Source organism: Haliotis asinina, chromosome 7 (genome assembly GCF_037392515.1).
Source record: "Haliotis asinina isolate JCU_RB_2024 chromosome 7, JCU_Hal_asi_v2, whole genome shotgun sequence".
Taxonomy (NCBI): domain Eukaryota; kingdom Metazoa; phylum Mollusca; class Gastropoda; order Lepetellida; family Haliotidae; genus Haliotis; species Haliotis asinina.
Window position 1 is genome coordinate 64,960,317 of NC_090286.1, and position 18,919 is coordinate 64,979,235.

General features: G+C 42.7%; 2 protein-coding genes across 8 annotated transcripts in view; one reads left to right on the plus strand and one right to left on the minus strand.

The window, feature by feature from the left end:
• The window catches only part of LOC137290580 (large ribosomal subunit protein uL13m-like), a 421,196-nt gene that overhangs the window by 110,513 nt on the left and 291,764 nt on the right, over positions 1-18,919 (plus strand). The window lies entirely within an intron of this gene.
• Positions 1-18,919, minus strand: part of LOC137290319 (collagen alpha-1(IX) chain-like) — a 158,235-nt gene that overhangs the window by 92,049 nt on the left and 47,267 nt on the right. For all 7 annotated transcript variants that reach the window (XM_067821149.1, XM_067821146.1, XM_067821148.1 and 4 more), the window contains one exon: positions 11,090-11,158. In XM_067821149.1, the coding sequence (XP_067677250.1) occupies positions 11,090-11,153 (64 nt within the window). In that variant the 5' untranslated portion in view covers positions 11,154-11,158. The remainder of the gene's footprint in view (positions 1-11,089; positions 11,159-18,919) is intronic.

Below are 18,919 nucleotides of genomic sequence, written 5' to 3' on the forward strand. Positions count from 1 at the left end.
CTATCCTTCACGAACAGCCACACTGTTGTAGCAATCTGAGCCGCATACGCTCTTTGATGTAGCCCCTCTCCTTCTCCCGTTCTGACAGTATTTAGGGAAAGGTTATATATGTGCAGCCTGTCGTGATTGATTGCTTAGTTGATACACCAATAATGCTGTGTTTATTATCAACCACGACAAACAGGTTACAGGTGCTCGGCTCCGTCAGTGGCCGCCTGTCGTCTACACTGAGCAATATCATCCTCTCTTAGCCCATAATATGTAGACGATGTAGGTATGTCAAGACGCGGTTGTCATAGCATTGTGACGTCAACCGTCCACATGACGTGCAGCAGATGTCGTGACGTCAGCCTGGAGATGAAGCAGCGACATCCAACACGTACAGTAAGACGTCCTGGAGATGAAGCAGCGACATCCAACACGTACAGTAAGACGTCCTGGAGATGAAGCAGCGACATCCAACACGTACAGTAAGACGTCCTGGAGATGAAGCAGCGACATCCAACACGTACAGTAAGACGTCCTGGAGATGAAGCAGCGACATCCAACACGTACAGTAAGACGTCCTGGAGATGAAGCAGCGACACCCAACACGTACAGTAAGACGTCCTGGAGTTGCAGCCTATACCGTACAGTCAGATTCTTGTGCAAGTTCATCACTCATCAGTAACCAATGGACTTGTCAAACTGTTGCAGTCTTTCTGTGGCCTCACCATCAGGTATAGCAGTTACCCACCTTTACATCGAATAGCGGTAATGTCTGCTAGCGGAAACCCTCATTGTCATCTTCCAACGTACAACACCTGCATATGCCGGGCACGTACATTATTACTTCACACTTTGACGACTTGGACATCAGATGAGGTGTTTCAGGAACAGACGTTGTCAGACAGTTATGAAATGAACCTTCGACCCCGACTTCAAGTTGGAAACCGATGTAACGTCAATGTGAAGACACCTTCGTGTCTCATCCGTACGTAAGTAGATAAGTCAGCAACCCATTCAGTCCCTAGTGTTGATGATACAGGTCATTTCACGGCAGAGGAGGCACAACCGCCAGCGTTGCCATATCCTGGCGTGGTTGTGGCAGGAACATTAATCAGGATCATATACACGTCCGTTGCATAGAGGATCCAACGGAAACACAACAGTAAACCTGATTTCAGATCGACTCACTTGTTTAGCAAAGCAGTCTGAGGCCAGGAGTATGCAAAACAAGTGAGTTCCAGGATAAGCACGCACATGTGTTATCTTGGTATGTGCCTGTAAAATTTTGTCATCACGTTAAAGTTGATGCAAACTAAAATCAGAAAAGAAAACCACAAACTACATGTATAATCACTTTTGATGAGTATATTCAGATTGCCACTCTGCTCATATATGTATGTATATCAACCCACTCCCATACCTTGCCCATGTCGGCCTTGAGTGGCGTGTGATGTTTTGATGTGTTTTGTGGAATGTGTGATGTGTTTTGTGGAATGGGAATGTGTGATGCGTTTTGTGGAATGTGTGATGTGTAACATAACGTATGATGTTTGATGTAGAATGTGTGTTGCGTTTTGTGAAATGTGTGAAGTGTGATGTGGAGTGTGTGATGTGGAACATATGGCGTGCAATATGAAATGTCATTTTGGATGGGTGATTTGTAATGTGTGATGTGTGATGTGTGATGTGTGATGTGTGGTGTGTCCATCGTTGAGTAAATTCATGTGGTACAAAATGTGTCAATCCATCCGGCTAAACAAGAAATGGATATGCCCTGATAAGAGGCATATACTTTAAAACAGTTTTATCCGGTTTTCAATCCGTCAACATAGCGCCTGTATCTAGATTCATCACACGGGTATGTTACTCCATGACAGATGTGAACATGAGATAGGCTTATCGCCGACCACGTGGCTACACGAGGTGGACAACATACGGGGGATTGGTCACCCTAGATAAAGGTATCCTCACAACACATCGTATTTGTGTTATGTGGTCGTGGGTGCTCTCACAGCCTGGAATGTGCAGACTGTTGATATAAGTGCAGCTGCATGTTATGTATATCCTAAAAGCCGCCCAACACAAGTCAACGAACACAAGCCGCCAAATATAGACCGACCAACAACAATAAAAATGCTGACCAACCAATCCCGACCGAGAAATGTCGACAAACAAAAACCGATTAACAAAAAAAAAAAAAAAAACAAAAAACCCCAAAACTAAGATGAAATATCTAACAAAACAACAAGAGCGGACCAAGACAAGACGACCAATCTGACCAATCTGACCAATGCCCCATACGTCAAATAATTTCAACGATACTGGACATGTTGAGGCTTCTGTTTTCAGATGTCAAGTTCTTTCCACGACGTGTGAGGGTAATTCCGTGGGGTCCTAAAGCAACACGATGTCACATGTCACATGGTATGTCTCACGTTATGTCTTCACACTGGTGGGAAGAACGTGAATTGTATATGGATATTCCTCATGTTGAGTTTCAGACACAGATTCATATCCGTCAAAGCTTACAATGACAGGACGTTGAGCTAGCTGTGCTGCACACAAGGACAACTGTAGTCATATCTCAGGATTATAGTCACTGGATTGTCTTCTCCGGTTATTGTGTGCCGTGACAGAGTTGGAATACTGAGGACGCATGAAACAACTGTCACTCACCCCCAGCAGGTTAGATCGTTATGACAGATGCTGTCGCCAGTAAATGCCTAGAACAGCTCTCAGCAGCGTTTGTTCCTCAACAAACTTCAGGACGTTCCTGATAGCTGCTGGACGTATCACACTATGTGAATCTTCCCAGGGCGTGAGGGTCAACTGACCACTTTCTGGAATGGCTGCTCGTGACATGATCTTGGTCCCATCAGCGGTTATGTCCCTATCATGTCCTCACTGACAATCAGTTCCACCTTTCATCTTTAGCAAGATGCAAAATGGTTGCATTCATCAAGACCGTCTGATCAATAAAACGGGTCTTTCCCCGCAGAGTACATACCAGATCACTGAACTACAGCAATCATCAACACATGCATCGGCTGAGAAAACTGTAATTACCTACATCCCCATGTCGACGGGGGGATGTGAAACATGAGAGTGATTTCTCGGTAACACGTGCTAAATTTGTCTATGACCTTTAGTGACAGGACATCGTTTATGAATGAAATATTTGGGCGAGACTCTGTTGCTTGGCTCACGACGGAATATTTGGACTAGTTCAGAAACTATAATAAATCATATCTCCACCACCTACATCCGCAGTTTGAACCAAATACATTTGTGGAGTGAGGATACGACATAGTGTTGCCTACGAGCTGCCCATGTTTTATGTCGTCCACGCACACAGCTTCTCATGCTCAGACCGGGGCCACAGACAGCCCTAGCTGCCGTAACGTGAGTGTAAGCCAGATAACGGCTATTGCATGGAGTCTAACTGCTCATGTGTCTTGTTTCCCGCAGCCTGGAAGATGCACACTTTTCATTCCAACCATTATACCGATATTTATAACACTAGGTGTTTGGGACAACCCGGCCCCGATCAACAACGAGCACCAAATGCCCTTGAAATAGTCACCTTAGTCCTCGTCTACATATACCACCAGGTGATAGAGTAACAGTCAACATTGTCCTGATTTACGTGTATCGCCGGGAGCTCGGGTAACAGTGAACATTATCCTGGTCTACATGGACCACCGGGAGATCGGGTAACAGTGAACATTATCCTGGTCTACATGGACCACCGGGAGATCGGGTAACAGTGAACATTATCCTGGTCTACATGGACCACCAGGTGATCGGGTAACAGTGAACTTTCAGGTCTACATGGACCACCGGGTGATCGGGTAACAGTGAACTTTCAGGTCTACATGGACCACCGGGTGAACGGGTAACAGAGAACATTATCCTGGTCTACATGGACCACCGGGAGATCGGGTAACAGTGAACTTTCAGGTCAACATGGACCACCGGGTGATCGGGTAACAGTGAACATTATCCTGGTCTACATGGACCACCAGGTGATCGGGTAACAGTGAACTTTCAGGTCTACATGGACCACCGGGTGAACGGGTAACAGAGAACATTATCCTGGTCTACATGTACAACCAAGAGGTCGGGTAAAAACGAATGTTGTGGTTGATCGAGATAGTTGAGATTTTGATCATACATGCTTCACAAACCTGAAATAACTGAATGACTGGTGACGAACAGGTAAGACAGAAAACTACAGAAGACTAGAGCCTACATTAATCAAGCTTTGTTTGTCACTAGACTAATTCATTATCATACTGTCAGTCCAAAACACCAAACTGTGCATGCCGCAGCTCTCTTATTTTAACAAACGTTTCCCACTTTTCCCTTGATAACATTTGCAATGTTGTAAGCTTGTGCTGATGTTGCAGTTCCGACAGACCTTTGCAGCATTTCTCTCAAAACTCCACACCCATCCAAATGGTGTACGCTGGAATCTAATAAACCAATGCAAGGGGGAACACACTTAACTCTCACAGAAAAGATGCCGAGAAACTGCCGGCATTCCTGTCCGGCGGCATGAGTAGCCGAAGAAAAACGCAACACGTATGGTAGAAACTATAGACAGCGTAGCCCCTGTCTGTGATTGCAATTTCTGCCTGAAACCTTCCCTCATTCTGATCTACCAATCTTGTTTTCATAAAATACATACATTAATGCTTATTTTTCATAACGTGGAGCAGAGTCTTACATTTGTCGAATTCCATATGTTTCTACTCCAGTGCCGTAAAATTACGTCAGCGTCTGGTCTAACGACATACCGGAAACCGTTCGAATCCAAGGGCACAAATGCCATTTGCATATGATCCATAAGAGGGCCCCATGGGCCTGCGTTGTGCGTGCAGCAGCTCCAGATTGCACTTTGTCGCCCCACCTGTACATTAGGTCTATTACTTACATCAAATGGGGAACACAGGTTATCTTAATGTTGTGGTGGCGTTGTTTATTAGACTAAGGTGCAAACGGGCAGTGGCAAAGGTAAGGAGAGATAAGTAGAGAATTCTGGGTGGGTCTAGCAGGGGATGCAATCCAGATTGGCAGTATCTGATCCCTGGTAGGGAGTCACACTGTGATGTGGTGCCTTATACACACCAGCGGTGTGCTTCTATATAATCAAGTCTTGCATCTGCAAACACGTCCTTTCACGTAGGTGAAGACCTTCAGCGTGTTCTCACCCCTCCTTCTAGGCTGCTTCACACATCCATGTGCACTGAGAACAGCTACCCTGATCACACTTTCCTACCACAAATAATATTGCATATGTTATGTTCATACTGAACATTGATTTGATGAAACCGTTACAAACGTTATTAAATTATTGTTAACCTATGAGATGTAGGTTTTTACTTCCGTCTTCCCTCGAAATTTACGTGTTTGGATATCAAAGGTCCGGCCATATGAATTTATGAGTTTAACAAGCAGTCAGACACAGTCAGCTACATCACAACATTACAAAAGCAAGCTGAGACAACATGCTGCAGTGATGTTATTACGACCCACATGCCGCTTCCAATAAGGAATCATGCTGTAAAGGAACTGGTGCCTGATTGAGTTCATTTACTTACTGTTTGGATCGTGTCACCAGTATTACTGATTTTAGTACTTGTAACAGCATGTTGAATTAGTGTTGATTTAGCCGGGGAGACAGAGGCCAAACAGTTGGATGTAAAAGTCATCACTGTTCCCATCTTGGTGCCACCACACACGACCTTTACACTGCCGTGCGGTCACTGGATCACATCACTGGGAACGTACAAGCAAGTTCTAACTCCACACAGTTTTGCTCAGGTTTAGCTTACGAGGTACGCACGGATTGCAGTGCAGTGGACATTTACAGTGTCATCGCAGTACCAATACCATTTGATACAAACACACCTTTCTCCCAGAGATGGACCAAGGTTGCAAAACTAATACCACACACAGATGTATCGATACCAGGGATAAACAAATACCACTCACAGATATGTATATAGTACATTGATGAATATACCACGAAACCACAAATACCACTCACAGATGTGTATATAGTATATTGATGAATCTACCACGAAACCACAAATACCACTCACAGAAGTGTATATCGTATATTGATGCCTATACCACGAAACCACAAATACCACTCACAGAAGTATATGTTAATGACACTTTGCATAGTGTGAGTCGGCTATTAATGAGCCATCCATCATGGCGTGACTTGGCCCAGTGTGTGAGTTGCAGCTGTTGGTACACAGTGCTGTGTTGTGTGGGCTGTCTACTTCAACACCCAACTTCCATTTGCCAAGTGGGGAGGGTTTGGGAATATGTCACGTTATAAAATGTTAAAACACGATTGAAATACAACCCTGCTTAAACTGTCGTTGTACTCAGAATGCCTAAAGGTCATACAGTATAATGCCATTAGAAGCACATGGAGCGTTCACTTGTATAACTGGGTCACCATGACCTTTATATACCACATTTTACAGTTGCTAGTTGTAGCCATTTCTCGACAAATCCACTATTCCTGTAAAACCATTTAAGCCCTGTAAATGCTTGCATAATTTGCGTTGCTGATGCCAGACATTGTTGTAGTTGACATCGTCAGTGTTATCACGAAGAAGGGTCAAATCTTCTGCAATGAACCTGCTCTCAAGATGAGGAGGGTAAAGGTATGATGATATCTCACAGTGAGTGTAACAGGTATTGTCTACCTGGGTATCATACAGTGTAACAGGTATTGACAACCTGGGTATCATACAGTGTAACAGGTTTAAGCTACATGGGTATCATATAGTGTATCAGATATTTGGTATCTGGGTGGACGGAGACGGGGTTGGATGGTTTCAATGCTTTTGCGACAGTTGACAACCTTAAATTTGGTGTTAAAGTCATGCTTGACTTACTGAGGCTCAGCGCAACAATGCGATTGGTCATTTGGAGGCTGGTGAGTCTGAATCTGTTATTGCAAGGTAACTGAATCTGTCACAGAGTACCATAGCAAAACTTTGGCATCGCTACCAGCAGCAAGGGTCAACACGTGATCGCTCCAGGTCAGGTCGACCCTATGTGATCACGCCCGCTCAGGACAGGTTTATTCGGCTTTCGATATTTGCGGAACAGGTTCACCACAGAATCCTCCACGCCATCGGTAGTGCCAGGACTCAGAAAAATGTCTGATCGGATTGTGAGGAACCGCTTACGTGAGGCTGGTACTGGTTCCAGAAGACCTGTGCGAGGACCTGTCCTTACATGTCAATATCGGCAACAATGCAGACAGTGGTGTCGCTAACATCTTCCATGGTCATTGCAAAGGTGGAGAACTGTAACATTCTGTGATGAGTCACATTACATGCTGCGACGTCCCAACGGAAGAGCACGTGTATATCGACGTCGTAACGAACACTACGCTACAAACTGTGTACAGGAAGTGGACAGATTTGATGATGAAAGTGTCATGGTTTGGGCTGGCATCTCGTACAGTGGCAGGACATATCTCATTCAGGTCCAGGGCAATTTCACAGCTCGACGTTACCGTGATGAGAGCATCAGGTCTCATGTCCTTCCATTCACGAACCGCCAGAAAGGCATTTATCAGCATGATGACGCTCTGCCGCACACAGCACGAATAACCAGGGATTTCCTTGCCCAGAACAACTGGTTTTTGACTGGCCCTCACGACCACCGGATCTTAACCCTGCTGAACATTTGTGGGACGAACTGGATCGTCGTGTGCGACAGCGTGACTCTCAGCCACAGACGTTACCTGCTCTGTTTGTGGCCTTGAGGGAAGAGAACCAACTCATTCCCAGGCACTTCAATCGGAATCTGCTCCAGTCTGTGGGACATCGATGCCAAGCAGCCATTGATGCTAATGGTGGCCACACAAGATACTGACTGCTCTGCGACCTTGACCTTGGAACACTTGTCATTTGTGACATACAGTTTCTTGCAGCATTGGACCGTTAATGTTCATTCAGGTTTTCTTCATGACTGTCCTATATTACTGAACCTTAAGTGTATAAATTGATAACAATTTTCAGCTATGCGTTCCCTTTTTCAGAAGTATAAAAGAAACTACTAGCATGTTTGTAAATGGCTTGTATACACATGAGCATTAATGAAGCACCATCCTTTTTCATGCTATAAGATTGCGTTTAACACAACACACTGGTCATTCATGATATGGATACCAAAAACATGGTTATAATGTCGTTAACTGAACCACCTAAAGTTTCAATCCATCAACTACCAACACTGCTGCTACTTTCGGCAGTAATTTATTGACGTCATATGGGGGCACTAAAAACGTTATCAATAATCATGTCCCAAACTATGGTCACACAGACAATGTCTGTGGTTCAACATACACAAACTGCTCAAAATCATTCACTGTTCAATGCTGAGCCAACAGTAATGGTGACATCAGTATCTGGTGTATCCTCCCCTCGCACGAATAACTGCTGCGACCCCTCTCCTCATGCTGGAAATCAAACATCGAATGCGCATCATTGGAATCCTCTGTGATTCCTCGTGAAGAGCCTAGGCTAATTCCTGTAGATTTTGAACAGGTGGATCCCTTACTTGAACTTGATGCCTCAGATGGTCCCATAAAGCCTCAATTGGGTTGAGATCAATTACGTTGTTCTGCAAGTATGCGATAACAGCTCTGGAATGATGGGGCCTAGCATTATCGTCCATAAATACAGGCTGCCTGGTGAGGGGGTGGTTATCAAAATGAGGGAGAGCACCAGCTTCCTGTAATTCCTGTTGGTATCTCTGACCATTGAGTGTCCCTTGAATGGCGATAAGATTCAGCTTACAGTTATAGGCGATGCACCCCCACAGCATTACAGGGCTACCGTCATAAGCTTCATTACTCCTTCTCCAAACTCACCAACGGCCATGAGTAACACGGAGAAGAAAACGGCTTTCATCGGACCAGTAGATCCTGCGCAATGTCTTCAAACGGCGGTTTTGAGATGGTGCTGGTTGAGAGACGAACACCCACTCTCCATTGTTCTCTAAGATCTTTGGCATTGGTCATGGGCCTGCGTCTCACTAGACGAACTACGGCACGGCACAGTGGTGTTCCTAGGCCTTCCTGATCGTGGACGATCCTTGACGTAGCCAGTGACCGCATGTTTCTTTACAAGGCGAGTAATGACAGTGTGATTGATATTCAATCTGGACTCAAACCAGCTTCATGCATACAAATAATCCGCCATCTGGTATTTTCAGAAAGTCTGTGCCTCGGCATGTCCAAAAAAACTTCAATTTCAGCACTGTTCACTTATTGATGCGTCGATAAGAAAGCAATGACAATACTCCATTTCACCTTTTTATACCGCTCAGTCGCTTGTACCGTGAGAGAAGTTTAGCATGAATAGCATGCATTTGAGTCAGCACGTGAATTTCATGCTAACTGCATGTGTATTTAGATATAACTGGTTGACTTCTCTGTTTTTATCCCTTTGTGTTAACCTGTAGTTAATCACGGGGTTATTTTCGACTCAGGCGTTAATGAAACAGATGCTAGTAAGCTTCATATAAAACTGTGGTTCACTTTATCAGCGTTATCTTCATGTAAAGCTGTGGTTCACTTTATCAGCGTTAGCTTCATGTAAAGTTGAGGTTCACTTCATCTGTGTTAGCTATATGTAAAGCTGTGGTTCACTTCATCACTTTTAGCTTCATGTAGACCTGTGTTTCACTTCATTAGTGTTAGCTTCATGTAAAGTTGTGGTTCACTTCATCTGTGTTAGCTATATGTAAAGCTGTGGTTCACTTCATCACTTTTATCTTCATGTAGACCTGTGGTTCACTCCATTCGTGTTAGCTTCATGTAAGGCTGTGGTTTACTTCATCAGTGTAAACTCCATTGATGTCACTTCAGATGGCCTCATCTCAGCGATGGACCGCACTTACATATGGATAGATATCGTATGGAGGGTGCCATCGGGAGTGAGGGTGTGGCTTGACCTTGGCATTGAACAGGCAGTCCCTTTCATCGTCACTTTGTCGTCGAATATTCACCTCAAGACACTGGATTTGTGCACGGCTTGAATGACAACTTAGTAAAGCTATATTATTACTGTGTTGTGCCAGTCTTCCAGGAGTATTCGTTTAGGATGAATCCTAATGGAAGGACCTTGTGGAATGTTAGAAGACGTATCGTTGTATTGTCGCATTACAGTGTAGTCGCCATTATGGAGAACAGCAAATGTTCAAAATGTCACCATATGTCACATCGTTGTAGTACCGCAATGTCGTAGTGTAGCGCTTTGCTTACATTGGACAATGCGACAATGTCCCTTCAAGGAATCCATATGACCATGGTGCTTCCGTAGGTCAACGTCAGTTTCTATGCACTATGCAATAATAGATCTGAGTACTATCCGAGATAGTTTATGGGTTTTCGAGTCAGGTATTGCAGGCTAATGACCCACTTTATGTTTTACCCACGGATTCGTGTTTTCTATAAAAGCAGACGTGAAACCAAATGATTTACTTTTAACACCCATGGTGTTTATGGGGAATAAATAGACGCCTTTGATCGTGTTTTATATCACGGATTAGAAAATATACACAAACGTGTCAACGTTGATGTGCATGTGCACACACAGTGCAGTTGTTCTTCAAAGAGTTGTGCTGATTCATCTGAACCTCATATCTAACAGTGGACTGCCTCTGATATCAATATGGATCCCATTCCTAGGGGACCATAGACCCACATTGCTCTATGGATATGTTAGAAAGAAACATTAGAAAGAACGTCTATTTAATAAGCAGTTGGTGCATGTGTGTGGTCCTGACTGACAACATACAATTCCCCCTGCTATTGATAATCCAGAGAGAGTGATAGTTTGACAGAAATCAACCCAGCCACTGTAACCTCAGATATCTTTCATGTGAAACTTGGGACTTCGCGCCAACAAAGGACTGCAATCAATATATGACTTCACATCAACTTTGGACTTCACTTCAACCTTCGTGAAACTGCTTCAGGTTTGTCCCCCATGCGCTGTAGTGCAGACAGCCATGAGGGATTGCATGTCGATGGGTGTGTAAGAAAGGAATTACTTACGGCTAGATACACTGCTTAAGATAAAGAACACTCCTGTAGGGAATGTAGTCATCAGCGGCCACATGTCTCCTGAAAGAAGATAAGAGACACTTGTACATTTATTGGTAATACCATGAACCATGCTCACATACAATCGAATATATTTACACATGGAACCTTATACAATGACGCGAAGTAATGACACCGTGACACAGCGCATTAAATATGAACAAGAGCAATAAAATGGGCGTATCACTGATACGGTGAGTTACTGCGGGTACAGTGTGATGGAAACCTTGCTGAATTTAGATTTATTCCTATTGGTTGTGGTGATAGGCACCTTGCTGAGTTTAGATTTGCTCCTGTTCGTTGTGATGACGGGCAGTGATGGGCATCTTACTGTGTTTAGAGTTGTTCCTATAGGTTGTGATTATGGGTATCTTGCTGTGTTTAGAGTTGTTCCTATAGGTTGTGATTATGGGTATGTTGCTGTGTTTAGAGTTGTTCCTATAGGTTGTGATTATGGGTATCTTACTGTGTTTAGAGTTGTTCCTATAGGTTGTGATTATGGGTATCTTGCTGTGTTTAGAGTTGTTCCTATAGGTTGTGATTATGGGTATCTTGCTGTGTTTAGAGTTGTTCCTATAGGTTGTGATTATGGGTATCTTGCTGTGTTTAGAGTTGTTCCTATAGGTTGTGATTATGGGTATCTTGCTGTGTTTAGAGTTGTTCCTATAGGTTGTGATTATGGGTATCTTGCTGTGTTTAGAGTTGTTCCTATAGGTTGTGATTATGGGTATCTTACTGTGTTTAGAGTTGTTCCTATAGGTTGTGATTATGGGTATCTTGCTGTGTTTAGAGTTGTTCCTATAGGTTGTGATTATGGGTATGTTGCTGTGTTTAGAGTTGTTCCTATAGGTTGTGATTATGGGTATGTTGCTGTGTTTAGAGTTGTTCCTATAGGTTGTGATTATGGGTATCTTGCTGTGTTTAGAGTTGTTCCTATAGGTTGTGATTATGGGTATCTTACTGTGTTTAGAGTTGTTCCTATAGGTTGTGATTATGGGTATCTTGCTGTGTTTAGAGTTGTTCCTATAGGTTGTGATTATGGGTATCTTGCTGTGTTTAGAGTTGTTCCTATAGGTTGTGATTATGGGCATCTTACTGTGTTTAGAGTTGTTCCTATAGGTTGTGATTATGGGTATCTTACTGTGTTTAGAGTTGTTCCTATAGGTTGTGATTATGGGTATCTTGCTGTGTTTAGAGTTGTTCCTATAGGTTGTGATTATGGGTATGTTGCTGTGTTTAGAGTTGTTCCTATAGGTTGTGATTATGGGTATCTTGCTGTGTTTAGAGTTGTTCCTATAGGTTGTGATTATGGGTATCTTGCTGTGTTTAGAGTTGTTCCTATAGGTTGTGATTATGGGCATCTTACTGTGTTTAGAGTTGTTCCTATAGGTTGTGATTATGGGTATCTTACTGTGTTTAGAGTTGTTCCTATAGGTTGTGATTATGGGTATCTTGCTGTGTTTAGAGTTGTTCCTATAGGTTGTGATTATGGGTATGTTGCTGTGTTTAGAGTTGTTCCTATAGGTTGTGATTATGGGTATGTTGCTGTGTTTAGAGTTGTTCCTATAGGTTGTGATTATGGGCATCTTACTGTGTTTAGAGTTGTTCCTCTTGGTTGTGGTGATGGTCAAGTTTGTTGAGTTTAGATTTGTTCCTATTGGTTGTGGTGATGGTCAAGTTTTTTATAGCTTAGATTTGCTCCTATTGGTTACATGGTGAGGCTCACAGGATGTGTTCCTACTATTGGACTGGATAGCCTGGGGAGTTTCTATGTGCTCCAGTTTATGGGCACGGTTGTACGTAACGCGAAATACACAGGTGTGATTCCCTGTCAGTCAACATGATGAGAACAAGGAAACCCGTTAAGAAAAGAGAATGTTCCAGTGTTGCTTCAGTGCAACATCCGTGTGCTGATCACCGACTCACGAATGTTATTACCCTTCGGCGCATCTGCCTTGGTTGGCTGATGACATCCTTGTAGGCACACTCAGGACCATGTCATAATATGTTTTATGCCTGAAAATTAGTGTCACACCAAACACGTCTCATAAAACAAGATCCCGCTTTGTAAAAGTTGTGGCATTAGCGACGTTTACTATCTTGAGATTGGCTCTGGCTTGTGTACGGCAGGCGGTACTGCCAAATATCTCAGACAGATTTAAGAGCCTTCTCGACTATGTTACTGAAACATCAGGTTCAATGTATTATGACCTAATTACCAAACCTAGCCCTCGAATTAATATCTTTGTCCACAACGCCAAAATGAGGCACTATCACTCCCTAACAGCCAATCAGCTACAATCATCATTTAAAGATTCAGGACAATCCAATCTCGAGCCAACAATTTGAGTCTTAGATAAAAGTGACTGATAAAGTGGGTGTCTGACAGTGCAGACAACATGGTAAATTTACCTCTACATTCCGACTGTGGCTGGCAGCCTCAAGGCCGCCATTTTGGCACAAGATGGCTGGAAGCAAGACTAAACTCAAGATCTGAGCAGCTAACAATCGACAACAATTAAATCCACCCTGCTTAGTTACAACCAGACCTGATCACTGGTAGTTGCACCTTACAATTTGATTACATTACCACAGCGACGATAAAACAAATCCTCGGAATTTGTTCCACTACATAACGATTAGGTGGCGCTACAACGGTGTCGATCTCGGACTCGGTTATCTTCACCATCAACCTTCAGTACCAATGACCATGTGCTCACCATATTGGCAGCTGCAATTACCACTTGAATTTGATCTTATTATGTGTCTGCCATTAACCACGCTGACAGATGTAACAAACAGTTGAATATGATCTTATGTGTCTGCCACTGACCACACTGACAGTTGTAACCAACAGTTGAATATGATCTTATGTGTCTGCCATTAACCACGCTGACAGATGTAACAAACAGTTGAATATGATCTTATGTGTCTGCCACTGACCACACTGACAGTTGTAACCAACAGTTGAATATGATCTTATGTGTCTGCCACTGACCACACTGACAGTTGTAACCAACAGTTGAATATGATCTTATGTGTCTGCCACTGACCACAGTGACAGTTGTAACCAACAGTTGAATATGATCTTATGTGTCTGCCACTGACCACACTGACAGTTGTAACCAACAGTTGAATATGATCTTATGTGTCTGCCATTAACCACGCTGACAGATGTAACAAACAGTTGAATATGATCTTATGTGTCTGCCACTGACCACACTGACAGTTGTAACCAACAGTTGAATATGATCTTATGTGTCTGCCACTGACCACACTGACAGTTGTAACCAACAGTTGAATATGATCTTATGTGTCTGCCACTGACCACACTGACAGTTGTAACCAACAGTTGAATATGATCTTATGTGTCTGCCACTGACCACACTGACAGTTGTAACCAACAGTTGAATATGATCTTATGTGTCTGCCATTAACCACGCTGACAGATGTAACAAACAGTTGAATATGATCTTATGTGTCTGCCACTGACCACACTGACAGTTGTAACCAACAGTTGAATATGATCTTATGTGTCTGCCACTGACCACACTGACAGTTGTAACCAACAGTTGAATATGATCTTATGTGTCTGCCACTGACCACAGTGACAGTTGTAACCAACAGTTGAATATGATCTTATGTGTCTGCCACTGACCACACTGACAGTTGTAACCAACAGTTGAATATGATCTTATGTGTCTGCCACTGACCACACTGACAGTTGTAACCAACAGTTGAATATGATCTTATGTGTCTGCCATTAACCACGCTGACAGATGTAACAAACAGTTGAATATGATCTTATGTGTCTGCCACTGACCACACTGACAGTTGTAACCAACAGTTGAATATGATCTTATGTGTCTGCCACTGACCACACTGACAGTTGTAACCACCAATTGAATATGATCTTATGTGTCTGCCACTGACCACACTGACAGTTGTAACCAACAGTTGAATATGATCTTATGTGTCTGCCATTAACCACGCTGACAGATGTAACAAACAGTTGAATATGATCTTATGTGTCTGCCACTGACCACACTGACAGTTGTAACCAACAGTTGAATATGATCTTATGTGTCTGCCACTGACCACACTGACAGTTGTAACCAACAGTTGAATATGCTCTTATGTGTCTGCCACTAACCACACTGACAGCTGTAACCAACAGTTGAATGTGATCGTACGTGTCTAACACTAACTACACTGACAGATGTACTCACCAGTTGAACGTCCTCTTCTGTGCCTACCACTAACCACACGTACAGAGATAACTGCCAGATGAATGTGATCTTATGTGTCTGTCACTAATCACACCGGCAGCTGTAACCACCAATTGAATGTGATCGTACGTGTCTAACATTAACAACACTGACAGATGTGGCCACCAGGTGAATGTGATCTTATGTGTCTGCCACTAGCCACACTGAAAGCTTTAACCACCACTTCAATGTGATCTTCTGTGTCTACCACTAACCAAACGTACAGAAGTATCTGCCAGATGAATGTGATCTTATGTGTCTGCTATTAACCACATCGGCAGCTGTAACCACCAGTTGAATGTGATCTGATGTGTCTGCCACTAACCACACTGACAGATGTGCTCACCAGTTGAATGTGATCTGATGTGTCTGCCACTAACAGACACTACCACGTGCAAATGAGACCACTAGTTGATTGTGATCAACCACTAACCAATAAACCACCAACCACACAGGCAGATGCAATCACCAGTTGAATGTCATCTGTTGTGTCTACTGCTAACCAGACAGATATGATTACATTACTTTAATATTACTCTCTGAACGAGACCACGGCATACATACATCCAGTGGGATGTCAGCTAAGAAATGGACATACATGTGTGCAGCAGATACTAAACAAGACAAGTAATGTTCCAGCAAACACAAACCACCAACATGAATCCAAGTCATATAAAGCATTTTTTTCTATTATTCCAGGCGTCTGTATAGATTCCCTAACACGGAAGTGTGGAACACCGCAGGTTTACATTGAGATGATGTGACTGGGTCAGTGTGAATTTCTCTACCACCTACACTGTAGCGATTTGTCGCTCGACGAAGCACCAACCCCTATATATAGTGAATATATTCCTTGACTACGCGCATGGCCTAATCCGTGGGTGTGTTATCAAAGTTGTTGGTGGTGAGAGGTAATAATGTTATGACTGGGTTTCAGGGAACTGTGCGCTGCTGAAGAATTCCACGCTGTGAATCACACCCGCAACTGCTTACTCAGACTGCTACAACAGATATACATGTGTAGCCATGTCTATCCACAATAACTGCTCGAACTATGCAACAAGGAGACGCATCTAATTCCTTTAAGTCCGTAGTGAGTCAGGTCTCAGTGCGTTGTTTGTGAGCGTCAATTCCGCACTTTACACCGTTTTACACCGGGACTCTGGATCTGAAGTCGTACAGAAGCGTTCTAGCGTATTACTAGCCTATGGCAAGCAGCTTTCCGGGGACCTACAGTAGACAACTAGTACTTTGTAGGGTAATACTATTACTAGCCAATGACAAGCAGGTTTCCGGGGTTCCGTGCTCTCACCCGTAAGTGGCTGGTCAATAGCTACAAACCGTTATTTGTCATAACACGTGTAATATAAACTGTTCACTGGTCACGAGGGGGCATGGGTTGATGTAGCCTCGATGTTTGTTTATGTTCTCTGAGCCCTAACATAAACAAACATCGAGGATACATCAACCCACAGGCCACGAGTAACCAGTGAACAACATGTTTACCTTACCAAATATCTCAATGTTAATTTTGAAGAGTTTGAAGCATGGGTATCGGATCCTACACTTCAGCCAACCTGTGTGAATTAAACCATTGGAATCTGGCATCTTGCAGGTATTGTCTTAATGAAGTCGCCGCGATGTAATTCCCCTTCTTTATATTCACAGGGACTACATTTGAACCTTTTGTCAAAATTTATTTATTGAATGCAAGGCAAATCTTTCGTTGCCATCGCTAGTTTTTGCAGACGACACAAGGAAAACAAATTTAGAGTTATCTCCCTTCTATCCATTGCATTCGGTAATTTTCGTGAATCAAGCGTGAATCAATGTTATTCGAGCTAAAAAATTTACAACCATGATATACCGAATGAATAGCCATTGACAGCGGGGTACATTGAAAATAATATATAGAAGAATGCACAACCAATCAGAAAACGACATTTATGTGTGAAGTATGATAATTCATGTTATCTATTGTTAGTCATTACGAGGGTATGTCTCACGATCTGATATCACAAGGCTGTAATTCATTAGAACTGATCTGTAATTTAGTATGAAGTTGGCACTATTATATATAATGTAAAAGTATAGATTGTGCGAAAGTGCATTAAATTAAGTATATATGCACCTCAGCATAAGTAGTCAGTCGATGAACTAAATACGTTATATAAGTCACTTTTCTGTGTTTAAAAACGCTAGGGGAAATAAGTGTATGGCTGATTTATTGTTTTAATCTTGATTCGGTTTGCGCGTAGGCGGTAATTGCATCGTTATCACTCTTTTTATTAAATGTATTCCTCCAGAGCAAAGGTTCTAAAAAGAGGCAATCAGATATTACGCACCTGTAACGTCAAGATAAATGCATGTTGATAAATGTGTATCTATTGAATACACCCACATGACCAGGTTCTTGTATGGTTTAACATGCAAGGGTCGACTGAAAAGTTTCAAGCCGAATCATAAGTGATTCATAGGGCACGTATTACGTTTGCAGTTAGTAAGTACAGCACTTTAAATTTTTCCATGCTCACAAACTGCAATGGAACAAAATAAAACAAGCCACTAATGTGGATATGTCCCCAATCAAGGTCACTCAAATCAGCTGGTATCTGCCTAATTCACCATTGTAGGCTGTCACTAAATTTTAAGACATTGGGTACAACAGTTCATGAGATATCGCGTAAACAAGAAACGGGACGTACGCACGGACAGATGCTGCTGATAGTCCCCTGTTCCGCGTTTCGGCAGGAGACAAAATACCATATTCCAACAGATATCACATAAAGCGATGTCATCAATTATGTCCAACTGAAACTCGAGCATATATCACATACGAAATGTCATCAATGATTTCCAACTGAAACTCGAACATATATCACATACGAAATGTCATCAATGATTTCCAACTGAAACTCGAACATATATCACATACGAAATGTCATCAATGATTTCCAACTGAAACTCGAACATATATCACATACGAAATGTCATCAATGATTTCCAACTCAAACTCGAACATATATCACATACGAAATGTCATCAATGATTTCCAACTGAAACTCGAACATATATCACATACGAAATGTCATCAATGATTTCCAACTGAAACTCGAACATATATCACATACGAAATGTCATCAATGATTTCCAACTCAAACCCCACCAAAATCACATGCAGAGATATCATGAATCATTTCCAACTTAAACCCCAGCAGATATCCCATGCAGAGATGTCATCAGTCACGTGCAACTGACAGACACTCCAACAAAAATCACATACATAATGAAATTTAGTTTAGGCCTTCATTTGCTATCATTAAGGTGTTGGCTTAGTTCATGTGGGGAGAAAAAGTCTCAGAGACGATCCATGATTAGAAAGATCTTCGCATGCTACCACTTTGGAAAATGCTAATAGAATACACGATACAAATACCAATAAAGCCACAACAAGTCGCATCGCCAACACAAGAGACATATGATGACACGTTCCAGACCATTCTGAAGAATGAAG